The following is a 21,912-nucleotide window of genomic DNA, read 5'->3' on the forward strand; positions in this document are numbered from 1 at the left end:
CCACAGTACATTATGGTGTAAGGAAGCAGGAATCACAGCCCAAGCGCAGCAGCCTCCATAGCTCACAAAAGAACTATGTCAGACAGTGCTGGAGGGAGAAGTAATTATGCAAGGGATCTGAGGCATAACCTGGGTGTTTTTCTGACCACCTGTGCTGCACAAAAGACAGGACCCAACTAAGTACAGGATCCATGGCAACAGCCGATGTTATCGTAGCACTAGCAATGGGAAGATTGTTGAACACATCCTGGTTCTCTATATCTAAACTGAAGCAAAGCAACTCGTCCTAATCAAACATCGGGTCCAGCCCAATCAGAATGTGAAATAAGGCATCACCCTTGTCATGTTGTGCCATCGGTTGGTAAAGGAGCTGATAAGGAAAACGGTAGAGGAAAAGAGTCCATCGCTGGAAACAATGCACTGCCTTGTCCAGCACAAAAGCTGAAGAGTTAAAAAGAGCAACCAATGGCTTGTGATCAGTGATTAAATGGAACTTAGAACCACTCAGAAAGATGTGAAATTTCTTGAGGATGAACACAATTGCTGAAGCCTCCTTTTCAATCTGAGAATACCACTACTGAGTGGGAGTTAAAGTCGTAGAAGCGTAAACAGTGAGTCGTTCAGACTCGTCCTTGTATTTGTGGACCAATGCTGTGCCAAGACCATGCTGAGAGGCATCCGTAGCCAACAGGAGATGCTGGCCTGGCTGAAAAGTGGCCAGGCATGGGACAGATTAAAGCTTAGGTGTAAGCAAAACAAATGCTAAGTCTCAAGTGGCTGAGCAATGACAGACGTGTCCGGTAAAAACGTACGTTAGTACGCAACTTTACTTAGAAACATCTGCTGTTCCTTAACGGAAGTTGGCTGCCTCAAAGCCGCTATTGTGTTAACACAGTGACGCAACAGTTTCATCCCTGGTTGCTTCACCCCTGTGAGGGAAACCTCAAAACACCTAGATACTCAGTTGAAGGATGAAAAAATTGTGATTTGGCAAGATTGCCCTTGAGACCCACAGACTGCAAAACAGAAAACAATGATCGGAGGTTGGTGAGGTGGTTTTCAATGGAAAACCCAAAACAGTATCACCGAGGTAATTGATGCAGCTGGTTACAGAGGCTGTCAGCTCTTCTAAAAAACACTGAAAAATTGCAGGTGCCCTAGTGGCGCCAAAAGGCAAGTGTTGGTATTGGTGTGGGCCGAAAATCGTATTGACCATGACAAGGCACCTAGTGGCTGCCTGACAATTTTGCGAGCAACTCATCAGGACAGGGCAAAGGGTATGTATCCTTCATAGAATGTGCATTAACCTGGACACTGAAGTTGCTGCAGAGGGGTAGCTTATCCATCAGCTTCTTAACAATGGTCTGTGGTATAGCCCATTCACTGGAAGAAACAGCCCAAATGACATCGAGCTATGTCAAATGGTCTAATTTGGCTTTGACAGTCATGGAAAGCGACTGGCACCTGTTGCACCAAAACAAAATTAGTGCAGTCCAACTCTTTGATGGTAATGTGGGCCTGAAACCTGGCAGCACAACCTAGCCCAGGGGAAAACAGAGACGAAAACTCAGAGCATGGGGATTCCAGTTGATGACGCGGAACTTGATCTGACACTATATTTACCTCATTGGTAATGAAGTAATGGAAAGCTTTAAATGCATCTGATCTGACTAGATCTGTGGAAGGAATGATCCGCAACATGGAAAGTGAGAGGGGAACAACAGATATGTAAGACACAGGAACGAAGAATTGACCTTGGATCAGAATCTGCTGTTTATTGTAGGTAACCAGCATCCATGAAATTAAACAATTTTTTTGGGGAACAGTCTTCATAGAGATACAGTTTGTGTCTATTGGTACTACTGTGTCTGCCACATTTGAAGTGGAGTTACACACTTGTTGCAAACTGCCCAACACGATCGTGTTGGGCAAAGCAATACAAGCAGGACGGAAGGGGGATACATGGCCACAGCTGTTGCTGTTGTGGCTGTAATCGACACTGTCCCGTGCAACGCTAAATTGAAGGTTGTACTGCTGCAACAGCTCCTGAACACTTGCAGCGTGCCCAACGGAGGTTGACTGAGCAACTTCTGATAGCTCTCCCCGCTCAACAATGTGATCGGCCGCCGCCTGTGACATTTCAGAGGATTTTACTATAAGGAGCACGTCCATTAAGCATCGAATTCTCACATTGAAGTATTTTTTTGCGGAATTTCCAAACTGGGGCCAGTTGAATAATATCATGCACCCTGTGATAAGCGTAGAATTTGTGATGGGTGCTAATGAAAAATTTACGACAACTCAACTTCCGTAATTCTGCATTCCAGATTGGTGTGGGCATTTCTGGCAACAGTAAAATTATGCACACATCACAATGAAATGCAGTCGGTCATAGTAATAGTTTGAGAGGAGCTTGCAAATGCCATCAAAGCTGGCCGTTTCTTGCAAAGACACAAGTTGGCAAAACAACAGATACATGCACAACAAAAGCCAGGAAAAAAAGCCCTACACATATTTGAATCACCCACATGAAAAACTTGAAATCGTCGGAGTAACCATGTCTCATAGGAGTCCCACTCTTCAGCTAATTCATCATACGCCGAAAGGTCAACAGTTGCACTGGTGGGAAAGTAACCTGCCACAAACACGCGGGTGCTACTTGATTGAGAGTGGCGGCGAGAGGCTGGTGCTGTTTCATGAAAGATGGCTGCTGGGCAATGAGACGGAGTATTTCTTCTATCAAGTGTTTGTCAGGTGACTTAGCACTGACATTAACACACAAGGAAAACGTAACTCCAACTCGTCGCCAAGTTTGTCATAGTATTAACAGATACAATGTATGGAACATAGTACTTTATATAGCAACACATAAGATACAGGTTGTGCATAATACTGAACACATCGACTGGACAACAGTGATGCAGCATAAAGAATAGCCCGAGCACTTGTTTGCAATTACTTAAATAATGCTCTTTCTTTGGCATCTCACTGGAGCGCACCAAAGGGCCGACACAGTTACTCTTTCACCTCCTGTGTTGGTGTGGCTGTTAAGATACTCAGTAACATGTTTCTAACTTCTTTAAAGAATATCAGAAGTCCATTCATATTAATCAGCTATATGTTAACATCAAACAGGTTCATCATTGAACTTGACAGATCATTACCAATCATAATGTCCCATTATGGAGTCTCAAGATGGGATGAATATTTTTAAAAAGATCATCTGTCTCTTAACACTTTGTAACGACCATTATCAAATTTATGTAAATCTTATTAGGATTTCTGTGCCTCTTCAAACTATGTCACTGATTCCAGGAGTTTATATATTTGTGTCCAAGCAGGTATATCCTCATACAAAGTTGCTGCAAACGAGGTCCCATCTTGAAAACGGGTATTGGGTGTCATCCTTCAGCATGACTTGGCACACAGATACAAAATAATGCTCCCACTGTGCACTTACCTATGATACTTTACTTCATAGTTTTCAATTGCATGTATCATTTGTAAGTAAGAAGAAGTAGGAATAAGTATCGCACCTCTAGAGAGGTATGTATTGCCACATATCCACGGACTTGTACAAATGATCTTGGTTTAAGCATAGCTACTTGTCGTGCTTCATATGTAAAGTTTGTATCATTTTGAAGTCCTTTTCTACTAGTAATAAACTCTTGTGATGCATCTGTTTAATTGCAATTCTTTATAAAGCTAGCAACAATTATCATATTGGGAAAATTAATCTGCTTTCCATGTACACATTTCAGTGTTTTGTCTTGACCAGCATCACAAATGTAACTATAACTGTGTTATAATGGAAGGAATATGCCTTTGCATTTGCATGTAGCATCTTATTGTTATGGCAGATATTTGCATCTTAATTGCAACTACAGCATACCTGTAATAATATGCCTCTACATTTGCTGCTAATGCTACTTTATCCTTACAATATTTAAATCTTTGTATTTTTGTAAAGATACTTTAAAACATACACCTTTTGTTGTTGTTGTTGTTGTTGTTGTTGTTGTGGTCTTCAGTCCAGAGGCTGGTTTGATACAGCCTCCATGCTGCTTTATCCTGCACAAGCTTCTTCATCTCCAAATAACTACTGCAACCTGCATCCTTCTGAATCTGCTTAGTTTATTCATCTCTTGGTCTCCCTCTTTTTACCCTCCACACTTCCCTCCAATACTAAATTGGTGATCCCTTGATGTCTCAGAACATGTTCTACCAACTGATCCCTTCTTCTAGTCAAGTTGTGCCACAAATTCGTCTTCTCCCCAATTCTATTCAGTACCTCCTCATTAGTTATGTGATCTACCCATCTAATCTTCAGCATTCTTCTGTAGCACCACATTCTCTTCTTGTCTAAACTGTTTATCGTCCATGTTTCACTTCCATACATGGCTATACTCCATACAAATACTTTCAGAAAAGACTTGCTGACTATTCCCAATGTTAACAAATTTCTCTTCTTCAGAAATGCTTTCCTTACCATTGCCAGTCTACATTTTATATCCTCTCTACTTTGACCATCATCAGTTATTTTGCTCCCCAAATAGCAAAACTCCTTTACTACTTTAAGTGTCTCATTTCCTAATCTAATTCCCTCAGCATCGCCCGATTTAATTCGACTACATTCCATTATCCTCGTTTTGCTTTTGTTGATGTTCATCTTGTATCCTCCTTTCAAGACGCTGTCTATTCTGTTCAACTGCTCTTCTAGGCCATTTGCTGTCTCTGACAGAATTACAGTGTCATCAGCAAACCTCAAAGTTTTTTTTCTTCTCCATGATTTTAATTCCTACTCCAAATTTTGCTTTAGTTTCCTTTACTGGTTGCTCAGTATACAGATTGAATAGCATCGGAGATAGGCTGCAACCCTGTCTCACTCCCTTCCCAACCGCTGCATCCCTTTCATGCCCCTCGACTCTCATAACTGCCATCTGGTTTCTGACTTTCACTCCCTGTATTTGACCCCTGCCACCTTCAGAATTTGAATGAGAGTATGCCAGTCAACATTGTCAAACGCCTTCTCTAAGTCTATAAATGCTAGAAACATAGGTTTGCCTTTCCTTAATGTATCTTTTAAGGTAAGTCATAGGTTCAGTATCACCTCACTTGTTCCAACATTTCTACGGAATCCAAACTGATCTTCCCCGAGGTCCGCTTCTACCAGTTTTTCCATTCGTCTGTAAAGAATTCGCGTTAGTATTTTGCAGCTGTGACTTATTAAACTGATAGTTCGGTAATTTTCACATCTGTCAACACCTGCTTTCTTTGGGATTGGAATTATTACATTCTTCTTGAAGTCTGTAGGTATTTCGCCTGTCTCATACATCTTGCTCACCAGATGGTAGAGTTTTGTCATGACTGGCTCTCCCAAGGCCATCAGTAGTTCTAATGGAATGTTGTCTACTCCCGGGGCCTTGTTTCGACTCAGGTCTTTCAGTGCTCTGTCAAACTCTTCACGCAGTATCTTATCTCCCATTGCATCTTCATCTACATCCTCTTCCCTTTCCATAATATTGTCCTCAAGTACATCGCCCTTGTATAAACCCTCTATATACTCCTTCCACCTTTCTGCTTTCCCTTCTTTGCTTAGAACTGGTTTTCCATCTGAGCTCTTGATTTTCATACAAGTGGTTCTCTTTTCTCCAAAGGTCTCTTTAATTTCCTGTTGATGAGGGCCCATACTCTGAGGAGCGTAGGGAACGATGCGAGAGACCCGCAGCGCTGACTAGGCTAGGTCCTAGCAAAGGTGGTTTGCCATTGTCTTCCTCCAAAATTTCCTGTTGGCAGTATCTATCTTATTCCTAGTAATATATGCCTCTACATCCTTACATTTGTCCTCTAGCCATCCCTGCTTAGCCATTTTGCACTTCCCGTTTATCTCATTTTTGAGATGTTTTTATTACTTTTTGCCTACTTCATTTATTGAATTTTTATATTTTCTCCTTTCATCAATTAAATTCAATATCTCTTGTGTCACCCAAGGATTTCTATTAGCCCTCGTCTTTTTATCTACTTGATCTTCTGCTGCCTTTACTATTTCATCTCTCAAAGCTACCCGTTCTTCTTCTGCTGTATTTCTTTCCCCCGTTCTTGTCAATTGTTCTCTAATGCTCTCTCTCAAACTCTCTACAACCTCTGGTTCTTTCAGTTTATCCAGTTCCCATCTCCTTAAATTCCCACTATTTTGCAGTTTCTTCAGTTTTAATCTACATTTCATAACCAATAGATTGTGGTCATAGTCCACATCTGACAGAACACCACTTCAGGAAGGTTGGGAAGGATCTTTGGTAGCATGCCCCTCATTACAGGGCAGCATGATAGATAATGAAAGCCTTGACGAAGGATACTGTTCAGTTGTTCCAGTCCAGGGCGGTACTGGATGACGAAGGGGCACTCTTTTGTAGCTGGCTCTTGCAGGGTGGTGGGAGGATTGACGGTGTATGAGGAAATGGTGTGGGAAATCTGTTTGCTGACTAGGTCTGCGGGTAGTACCTGTCTATGAAGGCCATCGAGAGACCCTCAGCATACTGCTAGAAGGAGTTCATGTCACTGCACATATGCTGCCCTACGTGGTCAAAATTTCTTGCGAGTACTATGAATCAGCCCAGAAAATGCCTGACAAGGAGACATCACCAACTTGGCCTCATATTTTAAGCAGGGAAAAAGCGTGTTAAGATATCAACCCCAGCAATCAACTCCATGTGAAAATTGGACTACAGTTCTAATAGTATGCAGTTGTGACCTTCTGAACATACATATTTTAAACTTTTGTGCACACTGGATGTTTGTCACTCGCGCCATCCCACTGCAGCCACTTAATGCCCGAACACGAAGTACAATACAATGGAGTGAGTAAGAGATTTGTGGATTACTGTTTAGGTATTGATAATATGCTTTTTTTTTTTTTTTTTTTTTTTTTTTTTTTTTTTTTTTTTTTTTTTTTTTTTGTCAAAGTGCACAATCTCCAACCTGAAGCAGGTGCCAGACATTTCTTTGCTGCGAACATTTTTAAGTTACGATTTGCCACTTCAGCACAAATGAATGAAAAAAATGAGTGTGTCACTGAAGAAATAGCATTGTTTGTTGTTGTGGTCTTCAGTCCTGAGACTGGTTTGATGCAGCTCTCCATGCTTTGTTCATCCCTATGAAATCCCCAAACCACCTTCCCTACCCTCTGGCTCCTACCCTTGTAACCGCCCCCGGTGTAAAACCTGTCCCATGCACCCTCCCACCACCACCTACTCCAGTCCTGTAACCCGGAAGGTGTACACGATCAAAGGCAGAGCCACGTGTGAAAGCACCCACGTGATCTACCAACTGACCTGCCTATACTGTGACGCATTCTATGTGGGAATGACCAGCAACAAACTGTCCATTCGCATTAATGGACACAGGCAGACAGTGTTTGTTGGTAATGAGGATCACCCTGTGGTTAAACATGCCTTGGTGCACGGCCAGCACATCTTGGCACAGTGTTACACCGTCCGGGTTATCTGGATACTTCCCACTAACACCAACCTATCCGAGCTCCGGAGATGGGAACTTGCACTTCAATATATCCTCTCTTCCCATTATCCACCAGGCCTCAATCTCCGCTAATTTCAAGTTGCCGCCACTCATACCTCACCTGTCATTTAACAACATCTTTGCCTCTGCACTTCCGCCTTGACAGCATCTCTGCCCAAACTCTTTGCCTCTGTATATGTCTGCTTGTGTCTGTATATGTGTGGATGGATATGTGTGTGTGTGCGAGTGTATACCCGTCCTTTTTTCCCCCTAAGGTAAGTCTTTCCGCTCCCGGATTGGAATGACTCCTTACCCTCTTCCTTAAAACCCACATCCTTTCGTCTTTCCCTCTCCTTCCCTCTTCCCTGATGAGGCAACAGTTTGTTGCGAAAGCTTGAATTTTGTGTGTATGTTTGTGTTTGTTTGTGTGTCTATCGACGTGCCAGCGCTTTCGTTTGGTAAGTCACATCATCTTTGTTTTTTTTATATATATATAAACAAACGAAAGCGCTGGCATGTCGATAGACACACAAACACACACACAAAATTCAAGCTTTCGCAACAAACTGTTGCCTCATCAGGAAATATATATATATATGCAGAATGTCAATAAGAGAATACTGTTAAAATAATATTGTACGTGTACTTACACGATGTTGTCATATAACATATTTATATTACTTACTACTTTTCGCACAAAATAACGTGTTCTTGAACAAAATATCAAAAGATGTTGACAGATGTGTCCACCTTTCCCTCACTTGCCTTCAACAAAACATTCAGTGCGTGCAGAAGTTATAAAACTGTACTGTCAGAAAGCTATAACTGGCAGAATTATGGCCCAAATTTTCACTCGGGATTGATTGTTTGGCTCAATACCTTTCTCCTTAAAATATGAGGTCAAGTTGGTGATGTTTCCTTGTAAGAATAAATTAAATGACAAAGGGTATTTTTGCACATGGTGTAATGCTTTTTATGTTTGCTGCATATTCAGATTTGATTGAAATAAATTAGGCAGAACCACTATTGATGAAATTTCGCAGATTATCAGCTGAGTTGTGGCGTCAGGTTGTCACAACATTTTGATGAGTTTCCTACTTGTCATCCTCAGGCAAAGTGTTGGGTTCATGTCTCCAAGGGCCCAACAGGTGGGCCCATCGTGTGCCTCCAGAAGAGATGTAGTGGCCAGTGTTTTCTTTTGGAGGGGAAGGGGGGGTGGACTGCTGGACAGCTTCAATGACATATCTCTCTTCATAAGGGTACTGATAGAAGATTCCAGGGTACTACTAGAGAGTCACTTCAACAACAATACTGTTTCAACACACTTTCACCACCTGCTTCCAAAGCAGTAGGAAGTTCTATAAACAGAAAGATGGAGTCGCCGTGGTATCCCCTCTGGTGACAGTTGTCACTAACCTATGAGTGGAAGACGTGTATAGTTCTGCTGTATAGTGAAGGAAACATACAAAAATCGCTACGCTACCTTAACAAAATACATGACAGTGTCAAGTTCACCATGGAGGGGGAAGAAATTGGGACATTTTGATAATGAAAACCCTGATTGCATGCTGGAACACTCCTTCTGCAGGAAGAAGACACACCTGTACATAAATGCCAATAGCTGCCACCATCCACTGCAATGCAAATCTGTGCTCAGCATCCAGGTCCAAAGATTGTGAGCCACATACAATAAGGAAAGTCCGTCTACTAAGTTACAGCATCTGCATGAAACTTTTTGCAAGAATATCTACTCAGAGACAAATAAAATGAACGGTGTACCCAAGCCAGAAGAAGAAAGAAATTGATTCAGAAGAAGAATCCAAGGCTATAGCTTCCCTTCCATGTGCAGTGCTGCCCATTAAATAACAGAGAGGAAAAAAAACATAAAAAATCACTTTTCACTCAGTAGGTGAAATCAAGAACAAGCTTGTGTTACTGGAAGGCCAACTAGGGCTTTGGATTGCTGGTATCTCTATAGCATTGCTTGTAAGTGTGGTATGTAGTACATCGCATCTCACAGTGCTGTTCGGAGCATGTTAGGAACTTTTGCCTTGGCCAGCTGAGGTCCACATGGGATGTTACATTAGCTAAAATGCAGAATAGACACGCAGTTCTACTGTAACACGAGGCCTGCATACCCCCCCAGTCTGATGAGCACCCCACTCTCTCCCCACCCCATCCTCCATTACCACTGACCATGACATATCTTCCAGATTCACGCGATTAGCCCCTATGTTGAAAGTATACTGTCGAGCAGTTATACAGGAATGAACTGGACCTGAAGCTGACACTTCGTCTGAAGGTTACCATAAGGAAACTTATCAAAACATTGCAACACCATGACACCAAAACTCAGCTGATAACCCAAGAAGATTTCATCAATTAAATCCAACGAGAAAGCATTCATTTCATATAACTATGTTTGTTTGACTAGCAAAAGCAAAAAAATGCATAACCTCATTTAAAATCAATATGCTGTGAATATTTTGGAACATTTGGACTGTTTCTCGTTACATTTTTATATTCTTCAAGGTCAGACCTTTGTCATTTAACAAACATTGAAGTTCCATCGTGTTCTGGATCCACCAAATCCAGTTTCTGTACTGGGCAAGGCTGTGAAATGGTTGAGGCACTGGCCTCTCATGTGAAAGAGTTCAAACAACAATCCAGACATAATTATTTAAATTTTCCTTAGTTCCCTTATATCATTTCAAGTGAAAGTCAGGATTGTTCCTTCAATGCTACCAAACCAATTTCTTGCAGTTCACTTCCCACCCCATCTTGTGCTCTATTCTTAACATTGACAGAACTTAGACTTGCTTCATTCGTCCAGCATTCTGTAATTATATGTTTGTGCTCATTATGTTACAGTGCTAGTTCTCCATACTATATCTTTATCTTCTGCAACACTATTTGTTATAATTGTTGATGTTTTATATCTGCCTTCACTTATAGTTCACAAAGGAATATTGTGGATTATTCAAAGACTCTGGAGTTATGCCTAAGAAGACATTAGGACGGTTCATGGTGTCACCAGAAGCAGTAATTCAGCCTGGAACCCCATTATATGCATCCCATTTCCGAGTTGGGGATGTTGTAGATGTCCGTGGTAAAACGTAAGTACTGTGGTAGTAGAGTTCTGTCATTAATGTATATGGTCTAGTAATTTCATAAATTGTACGATTTTCCAGCATTGATCGAGGCTTTCAAGGTGTGGTTAAACGCTGGGGGTTCAAAGGTGGCCCAGCCTCTCATGGTGTCACCAAAACACATCGGCGTCCTGGTAATATTGGCGGTGGTGGAGAGAAAGGAAGAGTTTGGCCAGGCACAAAAATGCCAGGCCATATGGGTAACCGCTACAGAATATTAAGAGGCCTTAAGGTAGGTAATACATCCAAAACCATAATAAAAATATAAACAATGATAAGACACTGTACACTCATGAGCAGCGGTATTAGAGACATCTACCTAGCGATTTGTAGCACCCCATTTTGTCCTGTTTATAGTGACACAATGTAGCATTGACTCCATGAGACACAAAAGTTTTGGGGAGCCATTCCGACCCGTGATCACTTGACTGTTGTGCGTAACTCAGAGATCCAAAGCATAATCATCTCATTTGATCTACATTTACATCTGCATGACTACTGTACTGTTCACACTTTTTTAAGTGCTTGACAAAGGGTTTGTAGAACCACTCTCAAAATGTTTCTCAAATGTTCCACTCTTAGATAAAATATGGGGAAAGTGAACTTCTAAATCTTTCTGTGCAAGCTTTGATTCCTTTCATTTTTTATCACGTCATTCCTACCTATGTAGGTGGGAGTTGGCAAAATAGTTCTGCATTTGGAGGAGAAACTTAGTGATTGAAATTTTGTGAAAAGACATCACAGCAACAAAAAAACCTTTGTTTTTTGGACAAATACTTGTTCTTCACAGCTAATGAAATATACATACATCTGCTCAACTACAGTGTTCCACCTTACGATATTGAGCCAGAACTGCAGCTAGACTGGGGTAAGGGGTTGTTATGAGTGGATTGGGCAAGGAGCCAGGAGTGGGAGGAGGGTTGGGGAAGAATTGCTGATGGCTTGGAGAGAGAGAGGCAGAAGGCACACAGGATAGGAATTTGCCACTGGAGAGTTGCTTGTGTCTGTAGACAAGGGGAGCTATGCACAGTACACAGTGAGGTGGAGAAGTGAATTGAGAGGGGTAAATAGAACGTAGAGGACATAGACTGCAGAGAGGAGGGTGTGAGTAAAGTAAGGGGGGATGGGGCAGGGGTGGAAATGGGGTTGGTGCCGGGGCTAGCGGGGATGGAATCTACATCTACATATACGTAAATATTCCACAAGCCACTGTATGGTGCATGTCGAAGGGTACCACTACTGGTTATTTCCTTACCTGTTCGACTCCCAAGTAGATTGAGAGAAAAATGGCTGTCTATCACCTCCATACAAGCCCTAGCAGGGTGTATATAACCCGGGAGATCCGGGAAAGACCCAGGAATTTTTTCATCCGAGAAAAACCCGGGAATTGTTTAGAATTCCGGGAATTTTTCATTGTTTTAGTTTTCAGTTAAATTTTTGTGATTTTGATTGGTAAGAACCGATACTCTAACAAAGGGTATTACTATATCCTGCTACTGCAGAATAATACTGCAGCCACAAAACATGAACAACAAAAAACGAAAATAAAACATAAGTTGCAAAGGAAATGTGCCACATGCAACAACAAAACACAGTGCTCATACAAGCATCTGCCAGCAGCAAAGTTTGTCAAAGGCTGTAGGAAGACTGTGCATTACTTCATAACAACGAATTGCCTCCAATGAGCATGACGTGACAACTGTTTAAATTAGATTTGTTTGAGCAGTTGCGGGCGGGCTCTTGCGGATGTGCAGTTGAGTCGCGTATTAGTAGTACCTTGTCCCGAAACGGATTTTTGTGACCGGGAGCTAGCAAATGAATTAAAATATGTTCGCATAATTATGGAAGCCTAAAATACGTTATTAGTTTCAGATTTTATTTCCACCTTTCTGACAGTCAAGCATTAATCACCTTGCAGAGCACTGAAGTTATTTTTGAAGGTTTGCTACAGAGATTTGGCGTTCATTAATCTTTTCTGCTGAGGCAGTCAATTTATTTGAAACGAAGTGTTTAGTTTCACACTACTGTGTAGTTTCAATTGTTCGCTGTATTTCAAGTACACTTATGGCATTATGCCATAATAAAGAACTAAACATGAGATAATACAGTACTGGTACTCCAAGAAAATTTGCATACGACTGTGCATTTTAAGCCGAATTATGCATTTTAGTATGGTTCACGAAACTCCGACGCTCTTGAAGTATCCTCTGATGTTTTGTTTCTTTTATGACATAATGTAAGATCTTTTAATTTTTTACACGTACGAACATACGAGCTTCCTGTGCCATCGTAGCTGCTCAAGCACGACGACGCCTGTTATTTGCCCTCTCTGGCAACTTCTGAAACGAACCTATTTCTAACAGGTCGTGGGAAAATATTGTGGATGGTGGTTTGAAAAGCGTTACATTCAAAGCAAATTTTCTTTTAGGCAAGATGAGCTATGTGCGAGAATGTACGATGAATTTCTTAAATCACAAAGCGTTTGACTCTCATTTAAAAATCAACTCTTTGAGGAGGACCATTTACAAGCGTACATGTTGCTGGACATGAAAGGTCTGTCAAAACTTTTTTTTTTTTTTGTACCCCTTCTCCCCCTGAGTTTCGTTTTCTAAAGTGCTAGGAAATTCTATGTCGGTATATGAATCCATAAACAGTCAAAGGACTGGTGAGTTTTACAGTGGCAAGGAAGAGTATACTGTCACTTAACACGGAAAAAGTGTATTTTGACCTGGGAGAAACTGTATTTTTAACCGGGAAATCTGGGAAAAATCCGGGAATTCTTTTTCCTTGTCCACGTATACACCCTGCCTAGTCTCCCTAATCTTATCTTCATGGGCCTTTACGAAATGTACGGTGGTGGCAGTAGAATATGCTCATATCTTTGTTAACAATTGAAAGTGTAGCACTATGTCAAATGCTTTTCAGAAATATGGAATCTGCCTTATGCCCTTCATCTATGTTCGTAGTATACCATGTGACACAAGAGCAAGTTGAGTTTCACAAGAGCGATGCTTTCTACTACCGTGCTAACTCATGGAAAGATTTTTGGTCTCAAGGAAATTTATTATATTCAAAGTCAGAGTATGTTCAAGAATTCCATAGCAAACCCATGTTAAGAATATTCGTCCATAATTTTGCAGTTCTATTCTTTTACCCTCTTTATATACGGGTGTCACCTGGAATTTTTTTTGTAATCGCTTCAAACTTTGTGCTGTGTGAGAGATTCATGATAAATGTAAGCAAAGAAGGGTTCAATGCTCTAGAGTACTCTTTGTAAAACTGAATCAGCATTTCATATTTATCTGGTGAATAATGTGTTTTCAACTCTTCCAGTTGTTTCTGTACACCAGGGATGCCTATTGCTATGCCATCCATACTAGAGTCTGTTCGATGGTCAAAATATAGCATGTTTGTATGATTCTCCTGTGTGAACTATTTCTTAAACATGAAATTTAAAACTTCAGCTTTCTGTTTGCTATCTTCTACTGCCGCACCAGACTAGTCAAAGTGTGATTGGATGGAAGCCTTTGGTCCACTCAGCAGATTTATGAAGAACCGAAATTCTCTTGGGTTCTGGGCCAGATCTTTTGCTGTGGTATGACAGTGGTAGTTGTTGTTTGCGTACTGCAAAGGTATTTTTACACACACATGAATCTCTATTAAACTTTAGCTGTCATCATTTGTTCATTTCCTTTTGAACCGAGGCGGACATTGATACAAACATATTGTATTAATAAGTCTTCTTCCTTTCTTCATAATTTAATTAGTCACAATTATTTGTCATTTCGAGTTTTTTTTATTTTTTTATTTTTCTACGTTGGTTGGTATATGTATGTGTTCATGATCTTCAAGCCACTCACATATCTGGGAACCTATTCCATATACTTGTACCTTCATTAACATTTGATAGTGTGGCACCATGTCAAAAGCTCTATAGAAACCAAAGAATATAAAATTCACCTGTTGCCCTTCATCCATGGTCTGCAGGATCTCATATTAGAAGAGCGTAAGCTGAATTTCGCATGAGTGATATGTGGACCATGTTGATATGTGGACAGAGGCTTTTCCCTTTCAAGGAAATTTATTTTATTCAAACTGAGGGTATGTTCAAGGATTCTGAAGCAAACTGATGTTAAAGATATTTGTCTAATCAAACAATGGAAAATTCAGGATGGAATAATGACAGTATTGGTCTGTAATTTTGTGGGTCCGTTCTTGTACCCTTCTTATCTTTGTATATATAGGAGTCACCTGTGTTTTTTCCCTTCGCTTGGGACTTAGCACTGGGCGAGAGGTTCCCCGACAAATGCAGGCTACGTAAGGGGCCAGCGTTGTAGAGCATGCTTTGTAAAACCAAATTGGGATTCCATCAGGATCTGACAACGTATTTGCTTTAACCCTTTCAGTTGTTTGCACCAGTGATGCTTATTACTGTGTCCTTTGTAAAGGAGATTGTGTGACGATCAAACAGTGGTACGTTTGTATGAGTCTCCTGTGTGAACAATTTCTCAAATGCAAAATTTAAAACTTCAGCTTTACTTTTGCTACTTTCTACTGCTACACCAGACTGATCAACGAGTTGCTGGATAGAAGCTCCATTAAACGATTTTACATAGGACCAGAATTTTGTCAGATTCTTGGCAAGATCTGTCGCTAAGGTATGGCTGTGGTAGTTGTAAGCTTGGTGCATAGATCTTCTTACAGATACATGACTTTCTATTAACTTCTGCATGTTGTCATTTGTGCTCTCTCTTTTGAACCGAGAGTGCAACAGTCTATGCTTTTTCAGCATTTTTTTGAATTTCATTGTTAAATCACGGTGGGTCTTCTCCATCCTTAATCCACATACCTGGCACATACTTCTCCAGAGTATGATTTACAATCTGTTCTCTTCTTCCAATGTACTGGAACTAAATGATGTCATTTCATTGTCTAAGTGGAATACTAACAACTATCTATCTGCTCGTTCCAGCAGAAATACTCTCCTAGCCTTCTTGATTGATTTATTAACTTTTGTAACCAAAGTCGCCATGATGGCATCATGGTCACTAATCCCTGTCGATTAGGTCATGCCTGTTTCTAGTTACAAGGTGTGAAATATTTCCGTTGTGTGTGGGCTGTTGAACTAGCTGCTGAGAACAGTTTTTGGAAAACATGTTCAAAAGGACTTCGCAAGATTGTCTGTCTGTGCCACCTGCAATGAAACCATAGGTGCCCCAGTCTAAACTCACTAGGTTAAAGCCACCTCCGAATAATATTGCATTATCTGGGTATTTTCACACTATTGACCAGGGGACCTTCTGTCAGTGACTAAAATTGTCACCGCAGAATTGGGTACCTAGTAAAAACATCCAACAATTAATTTGATTTCTCCTAGACCTGTTACACATAACCAGATAACTTCACTGCCACACCCAAATTTGACCTCAGTAGAGACAACATTTTTGTCAAATTCAATGAACACCACCACCACCCCCCCCCTCCCCTACCCTCCCTCCCTTCCATGGCATCTAATCTGCCTTCTCAACATATATTCCATGAATCATTAATTATTTCAGAGCTTTCCTCTGTGGGTTTCAGCCAGCTCTCAGTCCCATGAGTAATTTGAGTGCGAGAAGTTTCCTGGAGGGAAGTAAATTCAGGAACTTTGTTACGAATACTTCGACAGCTTATTGATAAAATTTTGACTGTCAAAGTGTTTTTACTTCGATTGCAGTCAGACACACTATCTGCAAGCCCTCTGGAGAGAGTTCATCAGAGAACGTCAACCTGCCACCCCACCTAGTATAAAAAATACCATGTGCACTCCACAAGTACGTTACTCAAGTAGCTGCTTCCTTTGTGTAGTGCACCCCTGACCTATCAAGCGGAGTCCTACAATTCCCCACCCGATAATACAGGTTCCCCCTCCCCTCCCCACCCCATGCCATGGATCCAGATGGCTTGGGTAGTGAAGCAGCCATTGAAATCAAGTGTGTTATGTTCAACTGCATGTTGTGCCACAGGGCTATCTACTTTGTTCTTGGCCAGAGTTTGGCTGTGGCTGTTCATCTTGGTGAACAGCTGGTTTGTAGTCATACCAATATAAAAAGCTGTGCAATGATTGCAGTAGAGCTGGTAAATGACAAGACTGCTTTCACAGGTATCCGGCACCTGATAGGGTAGGATAAACCTATGACAGGACTGGAATAGGAAGTGCTGGATGGGTAGATTGAGCAGGTTTTGCTCTTGGGTCTTCCACGGGTATGTGATCCTTGTGGCAAGGGGTTGAGATTGGGAGTGGCATGGGGATGGGATAGAATTTTGTGGAGGTTGGTTGGATGATGGAACACCACTTTAGGAGGGGTGGGAAGTATCTCAGGTAGGATGCCCTTTATTTCAGGGCATGGTGATAGGTAATCAAAGCCCTGGCAAAGGATGTGGTTCAGTTGTTGCAGTCCGGGTTGGTACTGGGTGATGAAGGGGACACTCCTTTGTGGCTGATTCTTAGGAGTGGTGGAAGGATTGGGGTTGTGAGGGAAAATGGCACAGGAGATCTGTTTGCGGACTAAGTCTGGGGGTTAGTGCCCGTCTGTGAAGGACTTGGTGAGACCCTCCGCATACTGAGCTAGGGAGTTTTTATCACTGCAGATACACTATCCCCAGGTGGCCAGGCTGTATGTGAGGGGTTTTTTGGTGTGAAAGGGATGACAGCTGTCAAAATGCAGGTGCTGTTGATGGTTGGTGGGTTTAATGTGGAAAGAAATGCAGATGGTGCCATCAGAGAGGAGGAGGTCAACTTCTAGAAAGGTGACATGCTGTTTTGAGTAGGACCATTTGAATCGGATGGGAGAGAAGGTGTTGAGGTTGTGAAGGAGCAAAGATAAGCTGTCTTGGTCCTGAGTCCAGACCATTAATGTATCATTAATGAACCTGGACCAGAGTAGGAGTTTGGCATTTTGGAAGGTTAGAGCTAGGAAGGTCTCCTCTAGATGGTCTATAAAAAGTTGACATGGGAGGGTGTCATACTGGTTCCTATGGCTGTGCCATGGATTTGTGTGTACACCTTCCCTTCAAAGGAGAAGTGGTTGTGGGTTAGGATAAAATTAGTAAGGTGTAAGAGGAATGAGGTAGTGGGTTTGGAGCCTGAAGGATGTTGGGAAAGATAGTGTTCAATAACCGTAAGATTATGGGCATGGGGGATATTGGTGTATAGGGATGTGGCGTCAACAGTGATGAGTGGGGATCAAGGAGTTAAAGGGGTGGGGCTGGCGGAGAATTGCAGTTGGAAGTGGTTGGTGTCTTTGACATGGGAGTGTAGATTGTGGGCAATTGGTTGGAGGTGTTGCTGAATGAGGGCCAAAACTCTTTCAGGAATCTCCACCAGTGTCATTTATTGTTACAAGCCTGAAAAGAAAAGTCAGTTGCCTCAAAGGCTCTTTCAGACACAATTGAAGCCTTCAAAATTCGAACGAATTCAAAGTGCAGGTAAGAAGATATTTGCTAGTGTTTTTTTCTCTAAAATGCTTCTGCTACTGTAGCATTAGAGGACGGACATGCTAGTACTGCCGACTGGTACACAAGTAGCTTGTTTACTGCAAAATTTTGAAAATGTTCATGAAAAATGCACAAAAGGAATAATATGTGTACATCACAACACATTGTCGCATACAGCTGAGTATCAGGATATCCAAAGGTGAGCATCATGGATCCTCCATCATACATCCATGGCCTAGCACCTTGTGATTTCATTTTGTTTCCAAAAATAAAAGATGAACCAAGTGGAATCACTTTTTTGACATCAGATGACACAGTGGACTTTATAAAAACCTGATTTCTGAAGTACCTCAGGAAGAGTGACATCATTGCTTTCAGGGCTGGTTTCATCAAATGCAAAAATTGTTGATGTTAAAGAGGAGTATTTTGAAAAACAGTACAATCATTTAATTTTTTTTTTAATTAATCTGTGTTTGATTTTCTAAAAATTTTCAGCGTCACACTGGTAAATACCAAATTTTTGCTGGTGGTTAGGTTTGAATGGACACCTGCAGCACACCAGCCAACAGTGCTAACCCTTATGCCACACTGCATGCTGTGCTGTTTGCGTCAACATTATCAGTGAACGCAAACTTGGTAAGGGATTTGAGATTTTGTTTGACTTGGAGGGTTTCCTCTAGATGACGTATAAACGTTAGTGTAGGGTAGTGCCATGCCAGTACCCATAGTCATACCATAAATTTGTTTGTGTGTGTGTTATCCTCTCAGAGGAGACACAGTTATTCTCAAGGATGCAGTTTGTCAGTTATACAGGGAATGAGGTGGTGGGTTTGGAGTTGGTAGGACATTGGGGGAGATATTTTTCAATACCAGCAAGGCTATGGGCCTGGAGGATGTTGGGTGCATAGGGATGTGGGATCAACAGTGATGAGTAGGTATACAGATGGTAGAGGAGTGTGGGTGGTTGACAGACTGCAAAGGAACTGGTTTGTATATTTGAATGGGAAACTTGGCTGAGGGCAATGGGTTAGAGGTGTTGGTCAGCAACAGCTGGAGCACAGTAACCAACCACAATGGGGTTTCTAGGGTGGTTAGGTTTATGGATGTTGAGAAGCACGTAGAATGTGGGTGTAAGGGAGGTAGTTGGAGTGAATTGGGAGGTGAATCTGGCAGAGAGATTCTGGAGTGAGCTAAGGATTTGAATGGGACTGGAGGTGTACTGGACTTCTGGGTTGTCTGTGACAGGACTTGTAGGTAGAAGAGTCAGTAGGTTTGGTAGACACCTGTCAAGTAATCACTGCAGTTCATCAGATAGTGATGATCTTTGTGTATAGGGAGGGTGATTAAATTGGGGTCTATCTTATGTGTGTAGCTGACTGTTTTTACTCTCTGTTGATAGCTCTGTTTGGAAAGGATGTAAGAAGGGAAAGAGAGACCAGGTTGGAGCTAAGGAACTCCAGAAGATTCCCAGAAGACAGTTTGGTGAGATTGGGGGAAGTTCTTGCTTGGATGAAGGTATGAACTTGTAGAGGCCAGTTTAATATTCAGTTCTGGTTGGCTTTGGTTGAAGGAATTGCTGGCAAGAAAGTTTTCCTCAATAGGGGTCAAGAGAAGGAGAATGGTGCAGCACTATTGAACTAGGGTGCGGAGCTGCAAGTGAGGCTTTTGGAGACTGAAACTTCTGTACGATTGAGGTTGTTTCATGAAATTAGGGCCTATGCGTGTGGTGAATGGAAGAGATCATCAAATTAGGGCCTATGCATTGTGACATATCCTGGTCCATTCTTATGCTACACCGACTCCTAACCCATTATCACAAGGGTAATACCTCTGTGGAAGACCCAAATGCAATATCTGCCTAATACACCCATCCAGCTCATCCCTCCATGGCAGGGTGACGTAAGAAAGCAATCATATCATATACCAGCTTTGGTGTAACTTAAGCATAGCATTTGAAATAGCCATGACCAACAACAACCTGCCTAACTGATTGAGTGACTTGACTTACTTGACTTAATTCCTTTGGCCCCTATGGGGGCATAGGGCTTCCAGGAGAACTCTCCATCTGTCTCTGTCTTTGGCCATTTGCCTCAATTCTGCCCAGGTCTTGTCAACTCTTTTTTGCTTCCCCTTCCACTGTCCTCCTCCATGTGCCCCTTGGTCTTCCTCTCTTCCTTGTTCCCTGGGGATTCCATTCCAATGCTTTTTTTCTCGATGGCTCCATCTGGCTTTCTTAAGGTGTGCCCCAAACATCCCCACTTCTCTCTCGTATCTGGTCTTCTATAGGTATCTGGTTTGTTATTCGCCAGAGCCCCTCATTACATATCTTTTCTGGCCACCAGATATTCATGATGCGTCGAAGACATCTGTTTATGAAGCTTTGTAACTGGGATGTTATCTTTTTATCCATTTTCCAGCTTTCACTGGCGTTCAGAAGGACAGCCTTCACAATTGTATTAAAAATACAGATTTTTGTTTTGTAAGTGATATTTCTATTTTTCCATATTGGATACAATTGTATGAAGGCAGCATTTGCCTTTTTAATGCGGTTTTTCACGTCATCTCCAGCTCCACCATCTTCCGCCACTATACTACCCAGATACAGAAATGAGTTGACAGTCTCCACCCGCTGCTCACCTATTAACAATGGCACCTCCGTGTTCCCTGACTTTACTCTCATTTCCTTTGTTTTGCCTATATTTATCTTGAGGCCAGCAGTCGCTGCTTCTTCTTTCAGCAAGTTTAATTTAGCTTGCATATCAGCCAGCCTTGGAGCTAGTAAAACTATGTCGTCTGCAAAATCCAAATCCTCCAGATGTTCATGGATCCCCCACTGGATTCCTCGTCTCCTGCCTGCTGTGACTCTTCTCATAACAGAGTCTAGAACGAGTAGAAAAAGTGTTGGTGACAAAATGCAACCCTGACGGACTCCAGTTGTTACTTTTATGGGCTCTGTCATATTTCCCTAGTGGAGTACGCAGCATTTGTAGCCATCATATAGATCTTTTATGATGTTTAAGATCTTCTGTGGTATGTCATCCGCAATACCTGCCAGAGCACTTTATGTTTCACGGAATCAAAGGCCTTTTGAAAATCAATGAATGCCAGGTACATAGTTGCTTGGAATTCTTTGCTTTGCTCTAAAATGATCCTAAGAGTGTTAATGAGATCAACACAACTGCGTTGTGCCCTAAAACTGGCCTGTTCTTTACGCAGTCGCTTTTCATGGAATTCTTTAATTCTGTTTAAAATAATTCTGGTGAGGACCTTACTGGGCACTGACAACAATGTAATACCATGCCAGTTGTTACAGTCTGACAAATTTCCCTGTTTTGGGAGCTTTACCACCAAACCATTTTTCCACTCATTTGGAGATTTCTCTTCAAGCCAAATACGCTTCAGCAAAGGATGGAGCATTTTAACAGTACTTTCAATATCAGCTTTTAAGAGCTCCGGTGCTATGTTGTCTAGGCCTGGAGCCTTTGTATTTTTTAGAGTTTTCAAGGCAATCCTAATTTCGTCCATTGTGGGGCACTGCAAATTTATATCTTGATCTTCTTCGACTTCCTCTGGAGCATCTCTTACTTGTTCCTCTTGGTTGTCTTCATAATTTAACAGTTCCTTGAAGTGCTCCTCCCATCTCTGTAGCTGTGCCTGTTGAGTTGTAAGCATCACCCCATCCTTGTTCTTAACTGGTCCTTCATGTCTGAAGTTCTTCGTTGACAACCGTTTGGTAATATTGTAGAGCTCTTTCATATTTCCTTGTCTTGCT

The 21,912-nt window shown here is 41.7% G+C and overlaps 1 protein-coding gene across 1 annotated transcript in view; it reads left to right on the forward strand.

Moving 5' to 3' along the window:
- LOC126262201 (39S ribosomal protein L3, mitochondrial) overlaps positions 1-21,912 on the forward strand; it is an 88,099-nt gene that overhangs the window by 41,978 nt on the left and 24,209 nt on the right. Inside the window, exons 5-6 of the mRNA XM_049958620.1 lie at positions 10,471-10,631; positions 10,707-10,896. Coding sequence (XP_049814577.1) covers positions 10,471-10,631; positions 10,707-10,896 — 351 coding nt within the window. The remainder of the gene's footprint in view (positions 1-10,470; positions 10,632-10,706; positions 10,897-21,912) is intronic.

Source organism: Schistocerca nitens, chromosome 6, assembly GCF_023898315.1.
Source record: "Schistocerca nitens isolate TAMUIC-IGC-003100 chromosome 6, iqSchNite1.1, whole genome shotgun sequence".
Lineage (NCBI taxonomy): Eukaryota > Metazoa > Arthropoda > Insecta > Orthoptera > Acrididae > Schistocerca > Schistocerca nitens.